This window comes from Triplophysa rosa, linkage group LG16 (genome assembly GCF_024868665.1).
Source record: "Triplophysa rosa linkage group LG16, Trosa_1v2, whole genome shotgun sequence".
Classification (NCBI taxonomy): Eukaryota; Metazoa; Chordata; class Actinopteri; order Cypriniformes; family Nemacheilidae; genus Triplophysa; species Triplophysa rosa.
The window spans coordinates 102,848-120,271 of NC_079905.1; the positions used below are offsets into that span (position 1 = coordinate 102,848).

The 17,424-nt window shown below is 42.3% G+C and overlaps 2 protein-coding genes across 10 annotated transcripts in view; both read left to right on the forward strand.

Moving 5' to 3' along the window:
• Positions 1–9,411, forward strand: part of LOC130566524 (collagen alpha-1(XIV) chain) — a 42,671-nt gene extending 33,260 nt beyond the window's left edge. For 3 of the 7 annotated variants that reach the window (XM_057354000.1, XM_057353997.1, XM_057353999.1), the window contains 10 exons: positions 148–201; positions 285–338; positions 411–464; positions 639–710; positions 782–817; positions 2,249–2,315; positions 2,388–2,576; positions 2,743–2,820; positions 6,043–6,198; positions 8,381–9,411. In XM_057354000.1, coding sequence (XP_057209983.1) covers positions 148–201; positions 285–338; positions 411–464; positions 639–710; positions 782–817; positions 2,249–2,315; positions 2,388–2,576; positions 2,743–2,820; positions 6,043–6,198; positions 8,381–8,625 — 1,005 coding nt within the window. In that variant the 3' untranslated portion in view covers positions 8,626–9,411. Of the gene's footprint in view, positions 1–147; positions 202–284; positions 339–410; positions 465–638; positions 711–781; positions 889–2,248; positions 2,316–2,387; positions 2,577–2,742; positions 2,821–6,042; positions 6,199–8,380 lie in introns of all 7 variants that reach the window. The other 4 variants (XM_057353995.1, XM_057353994.1, XM_057353993.1 and 1 more) reach the window with 4 other exon arrangements.
• Positions 9,412–10,925: 1,514 nt separating this feature from the next.
• On the forward strand, positions 10,926–16,370 carry LOC130566525 (zinc fingers and homeoboxes protein 2). 3 transcript variants are annotated; one of them, XM_057354003.1, is made up of 4 exons: positions 10,926–11,378; positions 11,740–11,986; positions 13,565–15,552; positions 15,753–16,370. In XM_057354003.1, exon 3 carries the CDS (start codon positions 13,665–13,667, stop codon positions 15,543–15,545), a length of 1,881 nt encoding a protein of 626 aa, XP_057209986.1. In that variant the 5' UTR covers positions 10,926–11,378; positions 11,740–11,986; positions 13,565–13,664; the 3' UTR covers positions 15,546–15,552; positions 15,753–16,370. The 3 variants fall into 3 exon arrangements, with proteins under 3 accessions (XP_057209986.1, XP_057209984.1, XP_057209985.1); XM_057354001.1 differs by lacking the exon at positions 11,740–11,986; XM_057354002.1 differs by lacking the exon at positions 11,740–11,986 and having other exon boundaries at positions 10,926–11,173.
• The last annotated feature ends 1,054 nt before the right edge of the window (positions 16,371–17,424 follow it).

A 17,424-nucleotide genomic window follows, 5' to 3' on the forward strand; every position in this document is an offset into this window, starting at 1 on the left:
GTCTGACTTCACAGAATTTCTGACAACATTACACTTGTTACATTTCAACACCTTATTTCAACACGAATTTATATCAAAGGCAAATGAAATCATGTTACGTTTAAGCCGAGTCATTTTGAAGACTGAACCCTGTTTGTGTGTGTTTAGGGGGCCGCCGGTGAGACGGGGCAGAAAGGTGAGGCAGGCTCTCCAGGGCCTCAGGTAAAGAGACGATCACAAACCGCACCTTCATTTGCTCTCTCTCTTTACTGATCACGTCTCATGTCTGCGATGTGTTCCTGTAGGGTGTTCCAGGCACTCCAGGGCCAGCAGGACGTGACGGGCCCCCAGGACACCGGGTAACACACCTGACAATAACTCTGAGTCTGATCATATACAGTGTGTGGTGACTTGTTTCTCATCCTCCACAGGGCCTGACGGGTAAAGATGGGCCTCAGGGAAGAGAGGGACCCCGGGGAACCATAGTGAGTCCAAAACAACTGTCACACACACACACACTGTGTACAGTACAGTTCAGATTTGTTATGTGTACTACGGTAATCAGTAGTTCTATCAGGGTTGTCATGGAAACGGGGTTAGGGTTCTGTGAACGCTCTTTTATTTGTTGAAGTGTGATGTAGAACTGGTCTCTTCAACAGGGAGGTCCGGGGGCTCCAGGAGCCCCAGGAGAAAACGGCCCCCCAGGACCTACAGGACACCAGGGTCCTCCGGTACGTCTCGTTCTCTCTCTGTGTGTGTGTGAGAGCAGGTGTCTGATATTAAAGTCCTCTCTGTCTTTCAGGGTATCCTAGGAGCTAAAGGAGAGAAGGGTGAGAGGGTGAGTGCTCTCTTCTCACTGATCTGGAGTCAGCAGGGATGTGACTTTTTGACCTCGCTGGGATCACCCGCGTAATTTGCATACATTCGATTTATTTGAATTGGTGGCGGGATTGGGGATGTGCGCGCGTGGTAATCATACAGCTGGCCAACAGGATAATTTCTACGCTCTCTACGTCATGTACACGCTTGTTGTAAATGCTGAACGACCGCTTCATTCAGAAGAACATCATTTTGGGAGTGAACTTTGTTTCCAGAGAGTCCAAACAGACTAATAGAAGCCAAACACGGCTGTTTTGGTACTCAGAAATGTGTGTGGTGTCATTTTTAATGAAGTGGGGAACTGAACAGCGTTTACAGAAAATCCCGAGTCTGGAAGTTGAGACGTCATATGATATGATCTATGTACAGAGACTAAAATAGGCCATTCCGTGATTTGATGGCTTGAAACTATACAAATGGCCGATCTAGTCCCTGTAATATAAACGCGTTGAAGTCATACATTTCAAGTTGAAGTCTTTCATTAAATGAAAGCATACATTTAGATGATCTAAAATGAATGTATGAATGACGTAGATGCGCCACCTAGTGGCTGTGTGTGGAAGTCTCGTGAGGCCACAATATTCTTTACTTTTTGTTCAATTATTGTTAAAGGAATTATTGCTGATTACAATCAAATTTAAAGTAGGCCTAGTATAAACTACTCAAGGGCCATTTGTAAATGCCATCTTGTTTGACATTAGCATAAGATATTTGCACAAACCATCAATTTATTTGATTAAATATTGTCTAGGTGACTATTAAACTAATAAACATTTGATTGTCTTAATAGGACAAGGGGGCGGTTTCCCGGACAATGCTTATGACTAGTCTTAGACTAAAGTATATGTTAGAGCTGTCTACACTGAAAACAGTTAGCAGTGACATCTTAAAATACAACAGTAGCATTGTTTTGTCTCAAAATGCACACAAGTCATGTTTTTTGTAAGGTATGTTTGTAAAAACTACTTAAATGTCCTAATTTGACTAAGGCTTAGTCCTGGTTTAAAATAATCCCTGTCCGGGAAACCGCCCCTAGGTGTTATAATCCCACTATTTCAGCACAGTTGAAGTTCCCAATAGGTCATTTCCCACGCCTTACGCGTGACAGGAGGAAGCAGTCGAGAACAGACGGAATTGGAAAATGATAATAGTTTGTTTTTCTGTTGCTAAGTGAAAAAGATCTATGTTTGGCAAAAAGTTTCCTGTTTTTAATCATGTAACATTTAAGTAGTAACTTTAAAGACTATTTTGGGGGGGTTGGGCGAGGGTGTGTGCGGTCTTCCTTGTTTTTTGTCCTTGGCTGATCAAATGAGTCAGTCATTCTGATTTCTACAGCTCGTCACAGTATAACTGACAGTAGTTTGAAGGCTGAAGTGTTTGTTTATAACAGGGTGATGTGCAGTCAACAGCGTCCGTTCAGGCCATCGCCAGACAAGTGTGTGAGCAACTCATTCAGAGTGAGTCTATACACACACACGCTCGCTCTGTCTGTGTGTTTGTGTAACGTGTCGTTCTCTGCTGGGTCACAGGTCACATGGCACGTTACAACTCCATTCTCAATCACGTTCCCAGTCAGCCGGTCTCTATCCGCACCGTGCCCGGCCCTCCAGGAGAGTCCGGACGACCAGGAGCCCCAGGACCTCAGGGAGAGCAGGGCCCGTCTGGGCGACCTGGATTTCCTGGCAGTAATGGAGAGAACGGCCAGCCCGGAGCCAGAGGTGACGGATGAATGTTTGACTTTATAGCAAACATCACATTGATGCAAAAAACAAACAAATACAACATTCATCCAAATATGACCCAAAATTCAATCAGTACACTAAAAACCTGTCAGGAGTCACTCACAGATCTCTGGTCTGAATCTGGTTTTGTCTTTATCATCAGGTCCTCCGGGTGAGAAAGGAGAGAAAGGGAGTCCAGGTGTGGGTGTGCAGGGACTCCGAGGAGCTGCTGGGCCTCCAGGTAAACACACCTGATACTCGTCATATCGTCCATCAAGAGACACAGATAAACTCGACATCATTCTGACCGAGCTGTATGAAGGTATTTCAGTAGCAAAACTTGAGAGCATGTAGATTTTAATTTGTGAACTTGTAAAGTGAGTATTTGTACCTGTAAACTAAAATGTACACTCACAGCCCCAATGTGAAAACTTGTCAAATAAAAAACTGAAGTTGAATGTTGAGATTTGCACTCGTGGACAAAACTCACAAATCTGTCTTCTGAATTTGAAGTTGCAGAAAAATAGTCACAAACGTGTAAACTGGCATTTACAAAATACATTGGCAGATACAAATGCATAGCACGTATTTATACGTTTTCCTAGATTCAGATTTGAATTGTAACCACAAATAGGCATCTACAACCTCTCAAATCTGTCACTGCAGTTTCAAATCTTCCCGCCTTGACTTTTGCTACTACTTTCGCGATGAACCCGTTGCAAAACTAACTTGTGCACTTGAAAGCTCAGAGGCGAGAGAAAGAACGGCATTTGAAGACGTCACGTGGCTGAGCCACACCGCCCCCTAATGGCAGGAAAATCACAATGAAAGGATCTAGCAAATAATAGTTTAAATAATGTTTAAATAACTAAAGCGAAACCATCAGACTTATGTATACTATCATGTATAATTATTCCATGACTTATACTATCTTGTATAGATATCATTTCGTAATGTATTTTAATGATATCAGTCTGTATACTATCGATAATCCGTTGTGTACTATGGTTTGTTTTAAAATATAATATTATATTAATATTTAAAAAAAACACGTTCCTGGTAGTATAATATAAATGTAAATTAAATTCAGTGAGCAATGTATTATTGACCATTATTGCAATTTTAAGCTATTTCTACTTTTTTATATTTTTTTGTTATTTTCAATAAAGGGAAAATGAACAGAAATTGTATGCAGGACTGTGCAATGCCACCATATACAGTATTGGGGTTGTGGGTTTACCTGGAAGTTTCTTTTCTCATGGAAGGTTTGGATTTTTAACAGATGAGCTTAAACATATTTAATCAATATTTAGGGTACAATTATTTTCTCATGTGATAATTACTAGCCGCAGGATAATGCATCCAGTCGGTTGTTATCGCAGAATAAACCCCTTCAGTGTTATACAAGAACTGATTCTGATCATTCTGATATAGGAGCCTTACACAATGACAGGCTGACTGTACATTTTCTGTTTTTAATTTTGATCATTATCGTCAGCGAACTTGCTTCAGCTAAGTTAGGTTGTTAATTAGGTTGCTAATTTATACATCACCCTTATCAGATTCAAGATCTTTATTGTCATACGGCATGTACCTGTAAAAATTTTTTATATTTTGCAGATGGGGTAGAAAAGCAATAAATATATAATAAAGGAAAAACATAGAACAAAGATATACTGCAGTAAATATAAAAGAGAATAAAATAGAAAAGTTAATTTATAGTAAAAAAGTGGCCGCAAGTAGTATTTTTGTTAAGGAAAATGTATTTATTGATTTAGAGTTTCATCTTAAATTAAAGGCGCAGTTCTTGAAAATCAGCGGCCACTGGCGTTGTATTATAGTTTTGCAACGAATCTCTGAGTCATTTGCCCACCCCTCCCTTTCGAATGACGACGGTGGCCGCAGCAGTAAAAAAAGATGTCGTCTACTGAGACAGCGGATAGCAGTGATACAAGCAGGTAAGGCAATATATTAACGTAATTAATCATTTAACATGTATTCTATTGCGAAAGTTACTGTTACAATTCTATAATTAGATATATTTCTTGCGTGCTATCTAGTACATGCTGAGAGTAGTGAAGTAACTAAAGTTAGCTAATCGTAAATAGCAACGCTGTTCAAAGCGTTTGATCTGACAGCGACATAGGCAGTTAGGTGTAAGTTAGTAGACGTTTGTCTCCCCCTTTGTAAAGTCAGGAACAACCGGAGTACGTACCGCAGGGACGGAAAAACATTATTATTCAGAGGTTATATGGCCATTGGTATAAAATGCTAACGTTACCATTTCAACAAAACAGTTGTTTGGTAAACATTGAAAATGTTGAATTATCTTACCAGTCTAGCAGAAAACAGGCAACTTCGGCGTTGCCTTGAAAACATTTGTCTTTCAACAGTGCCTTCCATCTGGTAATAGATACACCGATGTTTATCCTGGATTTCTGCCGCCGTTTGTCTCTAATTCGTCTCTTGTGCACAATACGCATGGTCCTCCATTTTATCAAAACTTCTAAGACAGAACAATCAGTTGCTTCAGCTAGACGACGACTACTCCTCCTCCTCTCCGTACTACGACTTACTACTTTGTGCGTCTTCAACTCAGTGATGAACTCAGTTTTCAACTCAGTGATAAAAACACACACGAAGACCAACATATACGAAACGCGCTCTGTAGAGCTGTTTGTCCGTTAGAGCTTACTGTACAAAACATGGCTGCGCAACATAACAAATTCCATGTAGATAGGCCCGCTCCCTATGTAGATACAACTGGTTTATTCTAAGGTAATACAAACATAACTTTTCATTACGTAAGGTTTTTATACACATCTAAAGACACAGTTTTGTATGTTATATTGCATTTCTGTTAATAGATCATACAAAACATCCCGCACTGTACCTTTAAATGCTGTATTAGTGATTTAAATTGTGATTTTTCCCGCCATTAGGGGGCGGTGTGGCTCAGCCGCGTGACGTCATCAAATGCCGTTCTTTCTCTCGCCTCTGAGCTTTCAAGTGCACAAGTTAGTTTTGCAACGGGTTCATCGCGAAAGTAGTAGCAAAAGTCAAGGCGGGAAGATTTGAAACTGCAGTGACAGATTTGAGAGGTTGTAGATGCCTATTTGTGGTTACAATTCAAATCTGAATCTAGGAAAACGTATAAATACGTGCTATGCATTTGTATCTGCCAATGTATTTTGTAAATGCCAGTTTACACGTTTGTGACTATTTTTCTGCAACTTCAAATTCAGAAGACAGATTTGTGAGTTTTGTCCACGAGTGCAAATCTCAACATTCAACTTCAGTTTTTTATTTGACAAGTTTTCACATTGGGGCTGTGAGTGTACATTTTAGTTTACAGGTACAAATACTCACTTTACAAGTTCACAAATTAAAATCTACATGCTCTCAAGTTTTACTACTGAAATACCTTCATAGAGCTGAATGTGTGTTTCCTGTCACCCCGCAGGACCGCCCGGTGAAGGGAGAACAGGAAGTACTGGAGCTTCTGGTCGTCCCGGTAACCCCGGTACTCCCGGCAGACCTGGAATTCCAGGACCCGTGGGTCCGCCCGGACCGCCCGGATATTGTGACCAGAACTCTTGCTTAGGATACAATGTTGGAGGTGAATCTCAAACACACTCGCACATGTACTACACACAATATTTATGTCCCCCCTGCAGGGACGACACATGCATGAGTTACACACCATCTGCATGACAAGAATGTGTGTTTATTGCACATTTACCTGTGTGTATTCATCATGGGTGATTTCTCTGTTATGTGTGACCCTCATGACATGTTGAGTTGTGCATGTGCTGCATCAAATGGTCTAACCCATGTGTGTGCATGTGTGTGTTCATGTTTTTATATGTTAGTGGGGACCTAAACATGAATGCACACCAACACATGGGGACTCGTGTCACTGTGGGGACCAAAATTGAGGTCCTCATGGGCACAAAAGCTAATAAATTGTACAGAACAATATTTTTTAAAAATCTAAAAATGCCAAAAGTGTTCTATGATCTTTAGGTTTAGGGATAGGGTTAGGGATAGGGGATAGAATATACAGTTTGTACAGTATAAAAACATTACGCCTATGGACTGTCCCCACGGAGATAATAAAACACGTGTGCGTGTGTGTGTGTGTGTGTGCGTGTACTTGTACATCTATATTTGTGAGGACCGGTTTGAGTTGAAGACCAGCAGTGTGAGGACAAGGAGAGTAAAGTGAGGACATTTTGGCCGGTCCTCACTTCCAGAGACCCCTTTAAAGGGCTGTTTGAGGGTGAAGACTTGGTTTTAGGGTTTAGGTTATAATCAGGGTTAGGGTCAGGCATGTAGTTCTGATGGTTAGGGTGACTGTCTAGAGATTGCATTGCGTCAATGTATGTCCTCATAAACTCAACTCAACTTTATTTATATAGCGCTTTTACAATTTTCATTGTTACAAAGCAGCTGTACATGAGACACATTGACTACAAGCAAAACAATCAAAGTTGTACCTGCAAAAACAAGAAAAGGTTGAAAACACAGAAGACAGACACACCCACACACAAAACACTCCACACACACAACACGCACCAACACACACACCCACACACAAAACACTCCACACACACAACACGCACCAACACACACAGACACAGAGACACACACACACACGGATGCGCACGCACACACACACACACACAACACACACACACACGTACGTACACAGACAAGTACGCACACACACACACGCTCAGTGAGAGCACACATTTAGGATAAAGGAGAGAGAAGCACAGGTCAAATATAACAGATAATAAATTCCTATATGCAATATTAATTAAGTAAAACTTTAAGATTCTAAAGCAGCCCCCCCGGTCAGGCAGATAGTGCAAAAACAGTATGCAAACGGTGGCGAGGAACCCAAAACTCTAATCGAGAAAAAAAACCTCAGGAGAACCCAGGCCCAACCAGGGGATTCCAGTTCCCCTCTGGCAAAAGCTGCTGCCTCTGCACAAGCTCCAGAGAACTTGCACAACAAGGCTAAATAAAATAAATAAACTTAATAATAAAATAAATTATAGTTTAAGATTATCATTAATAATCTAATAGCATTTGAAGTTTTGTGGTGAAGACATGTCAAGAGACCGCGTCCTTCTTTATCCAGCTCTATCATCTCAGCTCTTGTCAGGTCCCCACTTCCCATTCTCCGCTCTACCATCAGGTCAGGCCATGAACTGCATCCTGCTCGCTGTGGTAACCTTGGAACAATGAGACAAGACTGGCTGAGAGTAGAGTACTGTTCTGTACTCTTTGATGCAACAAGTACATCAGTTGTGTTTACCCTATAAAGATAGCTGCGCAAACATGCGTGTGTGTGCGTGTACAAAATGTCCCCACAAAGATGGCGATATCCAAAATCCTTGTCCTTGAGGGGACATTTTTTGGTCCCCATGAGGAAACAAGCTTATAAATCATACAGAATGAACTTTTGTGAAAATGTAAAAGAGCAGACAGTTGTGTGTGATTGTTAGGGTTAGGGGGAGGGAATATGATATACAGTTTCTACAGTATAAAAACCATTGCGTCTATGGAATGTCCCCATAAAACATGGAAACCCAACATGTGTGTGTGTGGGCGTGTGTGTGTGTGTGTCTCTGATCAGAGAATGGTGTTTGTCATTGATCTGTGCTTTAATCCGGAGCTTTCAGGATCTGTGTGTGTGTCCTGTAGTGTAGTGTAGCTGTGCTGCTTGCATGCGGTGTGTGGGTCAGAAAGGGGTTTTGATGCCGAGCTGACTGACAGAGATGTTCCTGTAGAACAGCTGCCGGCCAGCTCGTACCAGCCGTTTGGACCGGAGGGTGAAGCCGAGGAGGACGACCCGTATGGCAGCTACGCCTCTTACTATCAGCCCAACTACCCCGAGCCCCGGCCCGTACAGCCCGACGATCCTGTCATCGCGCGTGAGGAGGAAGAGCTGCGCTCGCCCGGGATACAGCGGCACGCACGCAGCCTCGCAGGGCGCCACAGACGCCGGCCCGACACGCGTTCTGACCTGTCGTAACCACGGCAACAGAGAAAGCGTCATGTCAAGCGTGATGTTTACAAGACTAAGTGAAGACTTTACCATCTTTATTTCATTCTCTGTTTCTCTGGCTGATTTAGTTGCAGATGTAAAGCTAAGCTTCATCTTGAAAATGTGCAACTGAACCACAGATCTTTTGAGTCGCTCTGACGTCACATCACTCTGAAGCTTCCAGAATTACAGCTAAGAATGTTTGTTTTCATCCTCTGAAATTGGTTAATGTTGTTGCTTAAGAGTTATGTCGGTATACATAAACATTCGTTACATGATTTAGCCAACATATGCTCACAATGCTTCGGTCATTTTTACATTTTTTATGTTTTATTTCTTGCATTAAACCTTGAATCTGTTTGGCCACGATGTTTGTTAGCTATAAACGCAGTTCCTAAGAAAACAAAGATCGTTCAAAATGCATGTAAATATTAAGATGTATTTTTGATCTGTAGTGAGTTTGATTCAATATGACTGAATGTGTCTGTATAATTAGAGATGATTTTAAATCAAAGTGCCTCTTCATAAGGCATCATCTGACGCCTTTTTATAATACACAGAATATTTATTTAGCTTCATAAAGTGTTTATTTTTATTATTGAGCATGATTTAAATCTCACAGTGGGCAAATATTGTCACGGCATCAAGTATTTCTGTATTTTTATAATGTAATGACTTGATATGTTTTAATGAATTATTACGCTGTATTTGGTTTCCTTCTTGTTGCCAAACTTTGTAATACTTCAGGAATAAATTCATTTTAATTCAAAGTGATTTGATTCTTGAAATCTGTTTCTTTGTGTGCGTGTTAACAGGTTTTGCAGAAGCACATGAATGTTCATTTTAACTTTGTGTTATGAACAAACCCTGATGTGTGAAAACTATCCTGTGAGTTTCTAACACTAATGTTCAGTAATAATACCAGTAAAATCATGTTTTAAATGAAACGTAGTTTCAGTCTGCATTCATATCAAGCCCTTTGATAAAGACTCAGACCACCAGATAACAAGAGATCAGATTGAATGAATGCAGATGTTTCTGATAACTGGTTTGGATTACAACAGGGAACAAACATGAAGTGCAAAGGTTTGTCCTCAAGTTCACAACAGCAACACCACATCATCTGCTATTGAAAATAAAGCTTTTACACAAGATGTTTGTAGAAAAATCTATCGGATTCAGAGCTAAAATACTTCACGAGATCCAAAACAATCAAACGCACGCACGCACGCACGCACGCACACACGCACACACACACAGTCATTAAAGTAAATGTAAATAATGATAGTGAGTTGCAGGTGAAGTGTGTCAGGTGACATGCAGTCTTTACCTCTGACCAACAGATGTCACTATAAACTCGCTGAAAACTGCCTGTATGGTATGATATCACTCATTCATCCTAACAATGAACACATATCACCCAATATTAATGTAATGTCCTTTAAAACCTAAATGAATATCGTTACAATAATAACAAATGCAGGTGCTAGTGGGGACATTATATAGACTTCCACTGATTTTAAACCAGTCTTATGATATATTCTAAAGACCAATTTGGAGTCGACGTCACGGTTACTTCACTGCCAGCTGCGCGCGCATGGCAGAAAAACAGTCGAAACAAAGCAGCAATGAATGAAACGTAGGAGACAATTCCTTCAAAAATGTGTTTTTGTGTTATTGAATGTCAGAAAAGGAATGGCAAAAATTATGGTGTTATTTCCTATGGAATACCGTCGTTGAATATGACATTTTAAGCTAAACAAGCCATTAAACGAACAGGCTGGACTGAAGAAATCATCCGATCACCTAAACAGCGATCAAGGAAAACCAAGTTTCTGTCAAACCTTCCTTGTACTAAACACTTGCTGCTGTCAAAAGAACGAAGCTGTGGAAAACCAACAGAAACTTGGTTTTCCTTGATCGCTGTTTAGCTACGTTAAGCGTTTTAGAATGTCCCAAAAATGGGTCTATACTCTAAACCCAATCATCACACAAACATGTGCAGGACACAAGATTTAAAGAAAAACCGCATTTGACCGAAGAATGAGGACCAGTCCAATTAAACACGTGCTGGGATGTGAATCAGCATGTGTTATTATTATCACATTATTGTGCTTGTTAACTTGAGTGGAATGTGAACAATAGATCGTAATTTCTCTAAAAACACTAATGGACAATTAAGTCAATTAATTGAATCAAACCGGTTTATTTAAATGTCAGATGTAATCTCTAGTCAATATTTGCTGTCTTGTCTTTTATCTTTTTAAGTAGAAATACTCACAAATGATGGCAGTTTGTTAATAAATGTCTTCGTGGATTGAAGGAATTCAGGAGAATAATGGCGATGGAAATATCGCGGTGTTTATAGTGGGGCATTAAACCGGTCCAAACTGTGTGAATGAAATCCCTTGCGCACGCTCTGACGCGCGCGCTCACGTGTCGGTTCTCGTAGATTTCCCGTGCTCGACTCCCCCCTCACTTCTCGTCTTTGGGTTTTGCCGGTGTTTCAATGAGCGCGACCGGAGCGTCATAGCGGGTAAGAATCGCGGTTTTAACTTATTGTTACTTTCAGGACCGACCGTTAAAAGTTTTTAGCGAGAGGAATCGCTCGCGCCTAAGTTACCGGTGGCTATCGCGAGCGCGCTACCGCTGGACTCGAACTCTGAGCTCACGCCGCTAGCCGGTTAGCTCGTGCCGAGCGTCCGTTCATCACTTCTGTCCACACGAGCGGAAGACTTTCAGTAAGTTCACTCGTGTGTGTGTGTGTGTAGATGATGTTCAGTGACACGAGCCTCGTTCATTCGTTCACGTGCTGAGTTACATGACATCAGTCACATATGATTCACTGAGGTGAGTTTTGCTTGTTTTCTGTGCATGACGTGTATAAACAGACATCGAGTGTGATTGGTCAGTCTGTCTAGAAGCGCTTATTTTAGGTAAGTTACAATAAACAAAGTTTGTAGAAATGTTATTATCTTCCATTCAAATATATACAGTATAGAACACATTTAAACGGTCTTAACTTTCAAAGGCTCACACGTCATCATATAGTGAATGAGATTGTGAAATATTCCGTTTTTCTCAAATATTGTCCATTTACAGATGAATGAAGTGACGTTGACTTGTCCTGATGAATAATGCTCATGATGATGTCACTGCTGAATGGACCAATCACGCTCAGAAGGTCAGACAAGCGTGCTCTTCAGCTGTATGTGCACGAGTGTAGTAAATCTCAGCTGGAGTCTGTCGTCAGTCAGTCACATAAATCTGCCGTCACACGTTTCTAAGGAAACAGCCGGTTTACAAAAGTACAGCAGACGCCGTGTCAGGATGTACAAGCTACACTAGTGTAAGGACTGCGCGCGCGCGCACGCACGCACGCTTTTATCTGATCAGAGTTGTGTTGTGTTCACAGTATTTATGGTGGTGAAGTTACGACACTGATTGAAACTGAAGCCTTTAGCTGAGTTTGTGTACCTGTGTCTGATCATTCATTCACCCGAGGCTTGGCAGCGGTTGCTATGGTAACAGTGTGTAGAGTCTGGAGGGAGTCAGAACGAATGAGTCTGATGTGAATGATTTCTGAGTTTAAACCGTGTTGAAGCGTGATTTTTAGTTCAAAGCCACGTGACTTATGATGTAAAAATCATAAAAGTGTCTTTAATCTTTGCTGGTGTGATTCTGAGACATAATGTTGCCAGATTATTTTCTTCTGATGTGTTCTATGGAAAAAGCATAACGGGTTCAGAATGACATGAGCTGGAGTAAATGATGTCACACAGTGAACTGTCATGGATTCAGTGCGTGTGTGGTATTATTCCAGGACCGTGCCGGAGTCTCATGCATGTTTTATTGTGACGGGCTCATCGCTGCGGTCATTCCAGCAGTCTTGAGTGTGATTGGGTCATCGCTCACACATTCACGGGTGTCTTTTCTCCTGCACACCTGTCTAATTAAACACACACACGCGTGTTTCTCCCTGCTGCGCTGGATGCTGTCAGGCCGCTGTAATTAATGAACATACAGCATCGCTGGGCTGTCACGCGCTCACTGTTGCCATAACAACGACATGGAAATGAAGCTTGGCTTAACATTTTTACATTTCTAATCAGGAGAGAAAGAAAAGCAATTTATTCTCTCCACCAGCAGCCATGTGTTCCATCACAGCTCATATTAAAATTCTTCATCACGCGCCGCCGAGAGGCTTCGACGGGTCACCCTTCGTCTGTTTCATTAATATTACACACCCGACACAGACACAGGGTTATCCTCAAGCTTCCGATGGCACTGAATGATAATGTGTATCAGTTGTCTTACTTTTCACTAAAACCAAAGTTTTAAAATCATTCAAAATTCAAGACGCAAAACACAAAGCTAGTGTCATTTCATCTTGTTCAAAGTTGTGTGGGTTTCATTTTTGATTATCTCAGACATTACACCTGCGTGTGTGTGCGCGTGTGTGTGTGTGTGTGTGTGTGTGTGTGTGTGTGTGTGCGCGCGCGCTGCAGGCCTCGAGCACGTCTCTATTTGAGCTCAAACGTCTGGGATTCATTTCAAATCGACACAAACCTGTTTCACATTTTTCACATGTTGACAAGAACCTGAGCATCCTTACTTTTCTTTCTCTCTAGCTGTGTTTAGTCTTTCTCTGTGGAGAACTGAACTCGCGTCTCTTGTGTTATTCATCCTGTCAGTTTCTGGAGCTGAAGCAGGGTTTTCTCAAAAACTCTTGAATAATAAAAACATGATGAACTTTAATGTCATTTCAGTAGAGAGAGGATGGGACATCAGATGGTCTTTTATTCACGAGATGTTGTGTATGTGTTAGCACGTGTCTTATAGCACAACTACAGCATTTGATGATGATGATGTGATTTAATCCTCTGTGATATTGATAATGTTTTCTTTATTTGTTCTCTGTGTGCAGGTGAAATCTTCATGAAAATCTGTTTGACAGCTGATGCTCCCCGTCTGAGGGAGTGTCCCGTCCCTCACTCTGATCCTCCCTCACCTCACTAAACTCCATCATGTCAAGTCGAAGGAAGTCATTCATCCCCTGCATGGTCCGTGAAACGGTGGATCTTGCAGCCGAGACATTTAAAGATGATGATGATGAGCAGAGTTCCTTCTGCGTGCTGCAGCGACACAACTCCGGAGAGCGTGAGGACTGCCCTCCGTCTGAAGGACCTTTCCACATCCTCTACCGGTGCACCGTCTGCAGTTTCAGTGCCACCAGCTCTGAAACCCTCTCATATCATAACACAACACAACACCCAGACAGGAGGTTCAAGCAGATCAAACTGAATGAATCTGTTCTTCAGGAACCCGAGGGTGCAGGAGATGACCCGCCACGTGTTCCAGCAAGCAGTTCAGTAGCCGAAGACACCGGTAACATTTCAGAAACACAAGCACAGGTGGACAGTCATCTAGAGAGTCTGATGTTGAAGGATGACATCAGAGCAGTGAGTGTAAACGGTACAATCATCATTCCAGAACCCATGTGTCACGTCACACCTCTGTTACGGCGACCTCCCAACCTCAGCACAACTCCAACACTTGCGGTTCCTCTTTACACCAACAAGTACAATCCAGATCTGGACGGCAACTCGATGCTCATGGCATCTTTTAACAGATTCCCATACCCAACCCACGCAGAGCTCTCGTGGCTCACAGCTGACTCAAAGCACCCTGAAGAACAGATCAGAGTCTGGTTCACCACGCAGCGTCTGAAACAGGGCATCACCTGGTCACCTGAAGAGGTGGAAGAAGCCCGTAAGACGCTGTTCAATGGCTGTGTGTGGCCTCCTCAGCACACCTCGCCCTCACCACACAAACTCAGTCGGTCTGATAGTCATGTGACTGGAACAGCAGGCAGTCGGACACTTAAACGTTCTTTGCAAACACCTCTGTTGATGTCAGACATCAAACGGACCGTGTGTGAGAGCTTGTTTACGATGCCAGCTCCAGTGTTCCCAGAGAGAAAAAGATCCAGCTCCGCTTCTTTTCTTGCGTCACATTTTAAGATTCCTGCTGTTGCATCTCGGGAGAAAGCACCGATGGTTCCATCTAAAGAGAAGGTACGTGTGGAACGTCCAGCAGCGGTGCCCAACCAAAGACTTCCTTTGATAGCGTCCACCAATCTAAAAAGATCTGCTGTTCTTCAGCAAATGAACTCGTACAAAAACAAGCGCAATGATGTGAGTTTACCTTCCCATGTCAGCAGACCAACAATCATCCAATCTCCACGCTTCCCAGACGCTGCTTTTGAGTCATTGAGACCGTCACCAACGTTCACGTGCTCCAGCAGTCGGAGTGACGTGAGGGAGCGTTCCGTCCCCGCTCACTTTCCTCTGTTAGAGAGAGTGAAGGGCAAGAGTTCTGGACAAATGAAACTGTTAGAGGAGAGTTTTCAGAGGAACAGTTTCCCATCCTTCAATGAAGTGGACCACCTCACGAGCACCAGCGGATTGTCCGGAGAGGAAATCGAAAGCTGGTTCCTGGAGCGACGAGCGCTTCGTGATGACCTAGAGCAAGCCCTGCTGAACTCCATGGGCTGTAGAAAAGACAGCGAGTCCACGAGTCTGCTCAAAAATGTCTGCGTCCAAACGCCATGGCCTGTTGTGCTGCACAAAGGGTTTGCTCACACAGACGTCGCCCGTCGGTTCAGGGCTCCGTCCAGTGGATTTCTGGAGCAGGAGATGTTTGGAGAGCAGAACGGATGCTCCAGGGGAAAACTGCTCGCCGAGGAGAACGTCAAAGCCAACAGCCCAGAGATGGAAGAAGACCGCTTCCACCGAATGCCAAGTCAACGCTGGCCAGACGTGAACGCTGGTGAAGGACCGCTCGGCGGGGGGGACGGGTGTCTGTGGAGGTGTAATGCTGTAGCGATTGACACGGATTCAAGATGAAGATGAGGTGAGTGTTCTTCTTCAGTACATTTTGTGTGATAGTTGATCTTGTGCAAAAAGCATGAAAACGTGAACATCTCGACTGAACGTTTCCGGAGGGAATCTCATTAAATGTGTTTATATTTGTTGTCAGTTGTTCATGTAACTTTTCATCTGGTGGTGTAGATGATTGAGAGATTCTGAGCTGTTGTGTTTTTCTGTCCACAGGTGAGACATGTGATATAAACACAACAGCTCACGGCTCTTATCAGATGTGGAGCGTTGTGTGGATGATCTGGATGTTGTGCCAAAACTGGACACGTGTATCTACAGTTTGATTCTTCTAAATGTTTTTTTTAACGATTGAATGGGAAATTTTGTTACGTTTTTTGAATAGGAGCAAGTTTTAGTGAGAGAACATCATTTCTATTGTTACACTATATAGACGACCTGCCATGGTCCATAATCAGTCCCCTTTTACAAACACATGAGACCGTCTGGATGTACTTCTGACGCACACACACGCACGCACACTATTGGTGTTGTTTTGTAGCTGTTGGTCAGATAACACCCAGTCCATCTCATCTGTATGTGCTTGTGTTGTGTAGTGTTTGTATGTATCTGCTGATGTCTGGAATAAAGTAAAAGCTTGATGTTCATATGTAGTTTACTCTTGTGTAAAGAACTCTGTTCTAACACTAAAATCATCACAACATGTAAGACACTTATAGTTTCTAAAGTGACCAGAGGTTTTCAGGCTGAGTTGTGTGTCCTCATTTAAAGTGAACGCTGCTGTTTGACTTCATACTGTGTCCTCACATTACCCATCAGCTATATAAAGCTCTCTCACTCTCTCTCTCTGTGTGTGTGTTAGCAGTGAGACATGGTATAATTAAGGTCAGACGTCTGTTCTGTTACATACTGTGTGTGTGTGGGTTAGGGTTACCCACACACACATACCATGTGTGTGTGTGTGTGTGTGTGTGTGTGTGTGCGCGTGCGTGTGTGTGTTGGAAAGCAGGTCAGACGCTGTAGTTGTTGTGTATAACTGTCCTCAGACACACACGCACACACGCACGCACGCACACACACACACACACACACACACACACACACACACACACAACCAAACAGATATGTGAATGTGAGACAGAGACTTTAAGAAAAAGATTAACCATGAAAGAAAGCATGTGAAGAAACACTGGAGTGACATCCAGACAGCTGAAGAAACACTGAGAACTCTTGAGCAAACACACAGCAGGCGTAAAGCAACAACACACAGTCATGAGACTCTTTTCATGTTTGAACTATAGTAAGAGTGTTATCAGATCTACATGTGTTTGACCTCCAGCGGTCGGCTGTCACTCACATCACATGACAACACAAACACAAACAGACAACACACTTTAACTTTAATGTCCAAACATTCAAGAAACAAATATTTGTGTGTGTCCAGTGGTTTACATAGCAGATGTTTTTATCAAAGGTGACTAACAGATGAAGAACACAAATGTCCAGAATGTGTTTTATTTTAATAAGAGCAGGTTGACTGCCAGACTGAACCATATATATATATATATATATATATATATACTGTTGAAATGGGTTTGTTTACAGGAGGAGTGCAGATTCATAAACATGACTGTTAATGTGCCAGAATTATGTCTCTGTAGACCCTTGACAGAATGTTGAAACCCTAAAAATATGCAAGCAAATAACACATGATTCCACATGGAAATCGTAATCGGAAAATAATAGGAGGCTGTCGTCAGAATATGAAGATATAGAACTAATGTTGACAACGCGGAGTTATTATTTCAACGACACTGAAAAGAATCACGAGTATTCAGGTTTCTATTTATTGATTTGACGGAGTTCCATTTCCCTGCAACTTTAACAG

Excerpts from the sequence above, each read along its gene's own strand:
- LOC130566525 (XM_057354003.1), top strand. The coding sequence starts at position 13,665 with ATGTCAAGTCGAAGGAAGTCATTCATCCCCTGCATGGTCCGTGAAACG.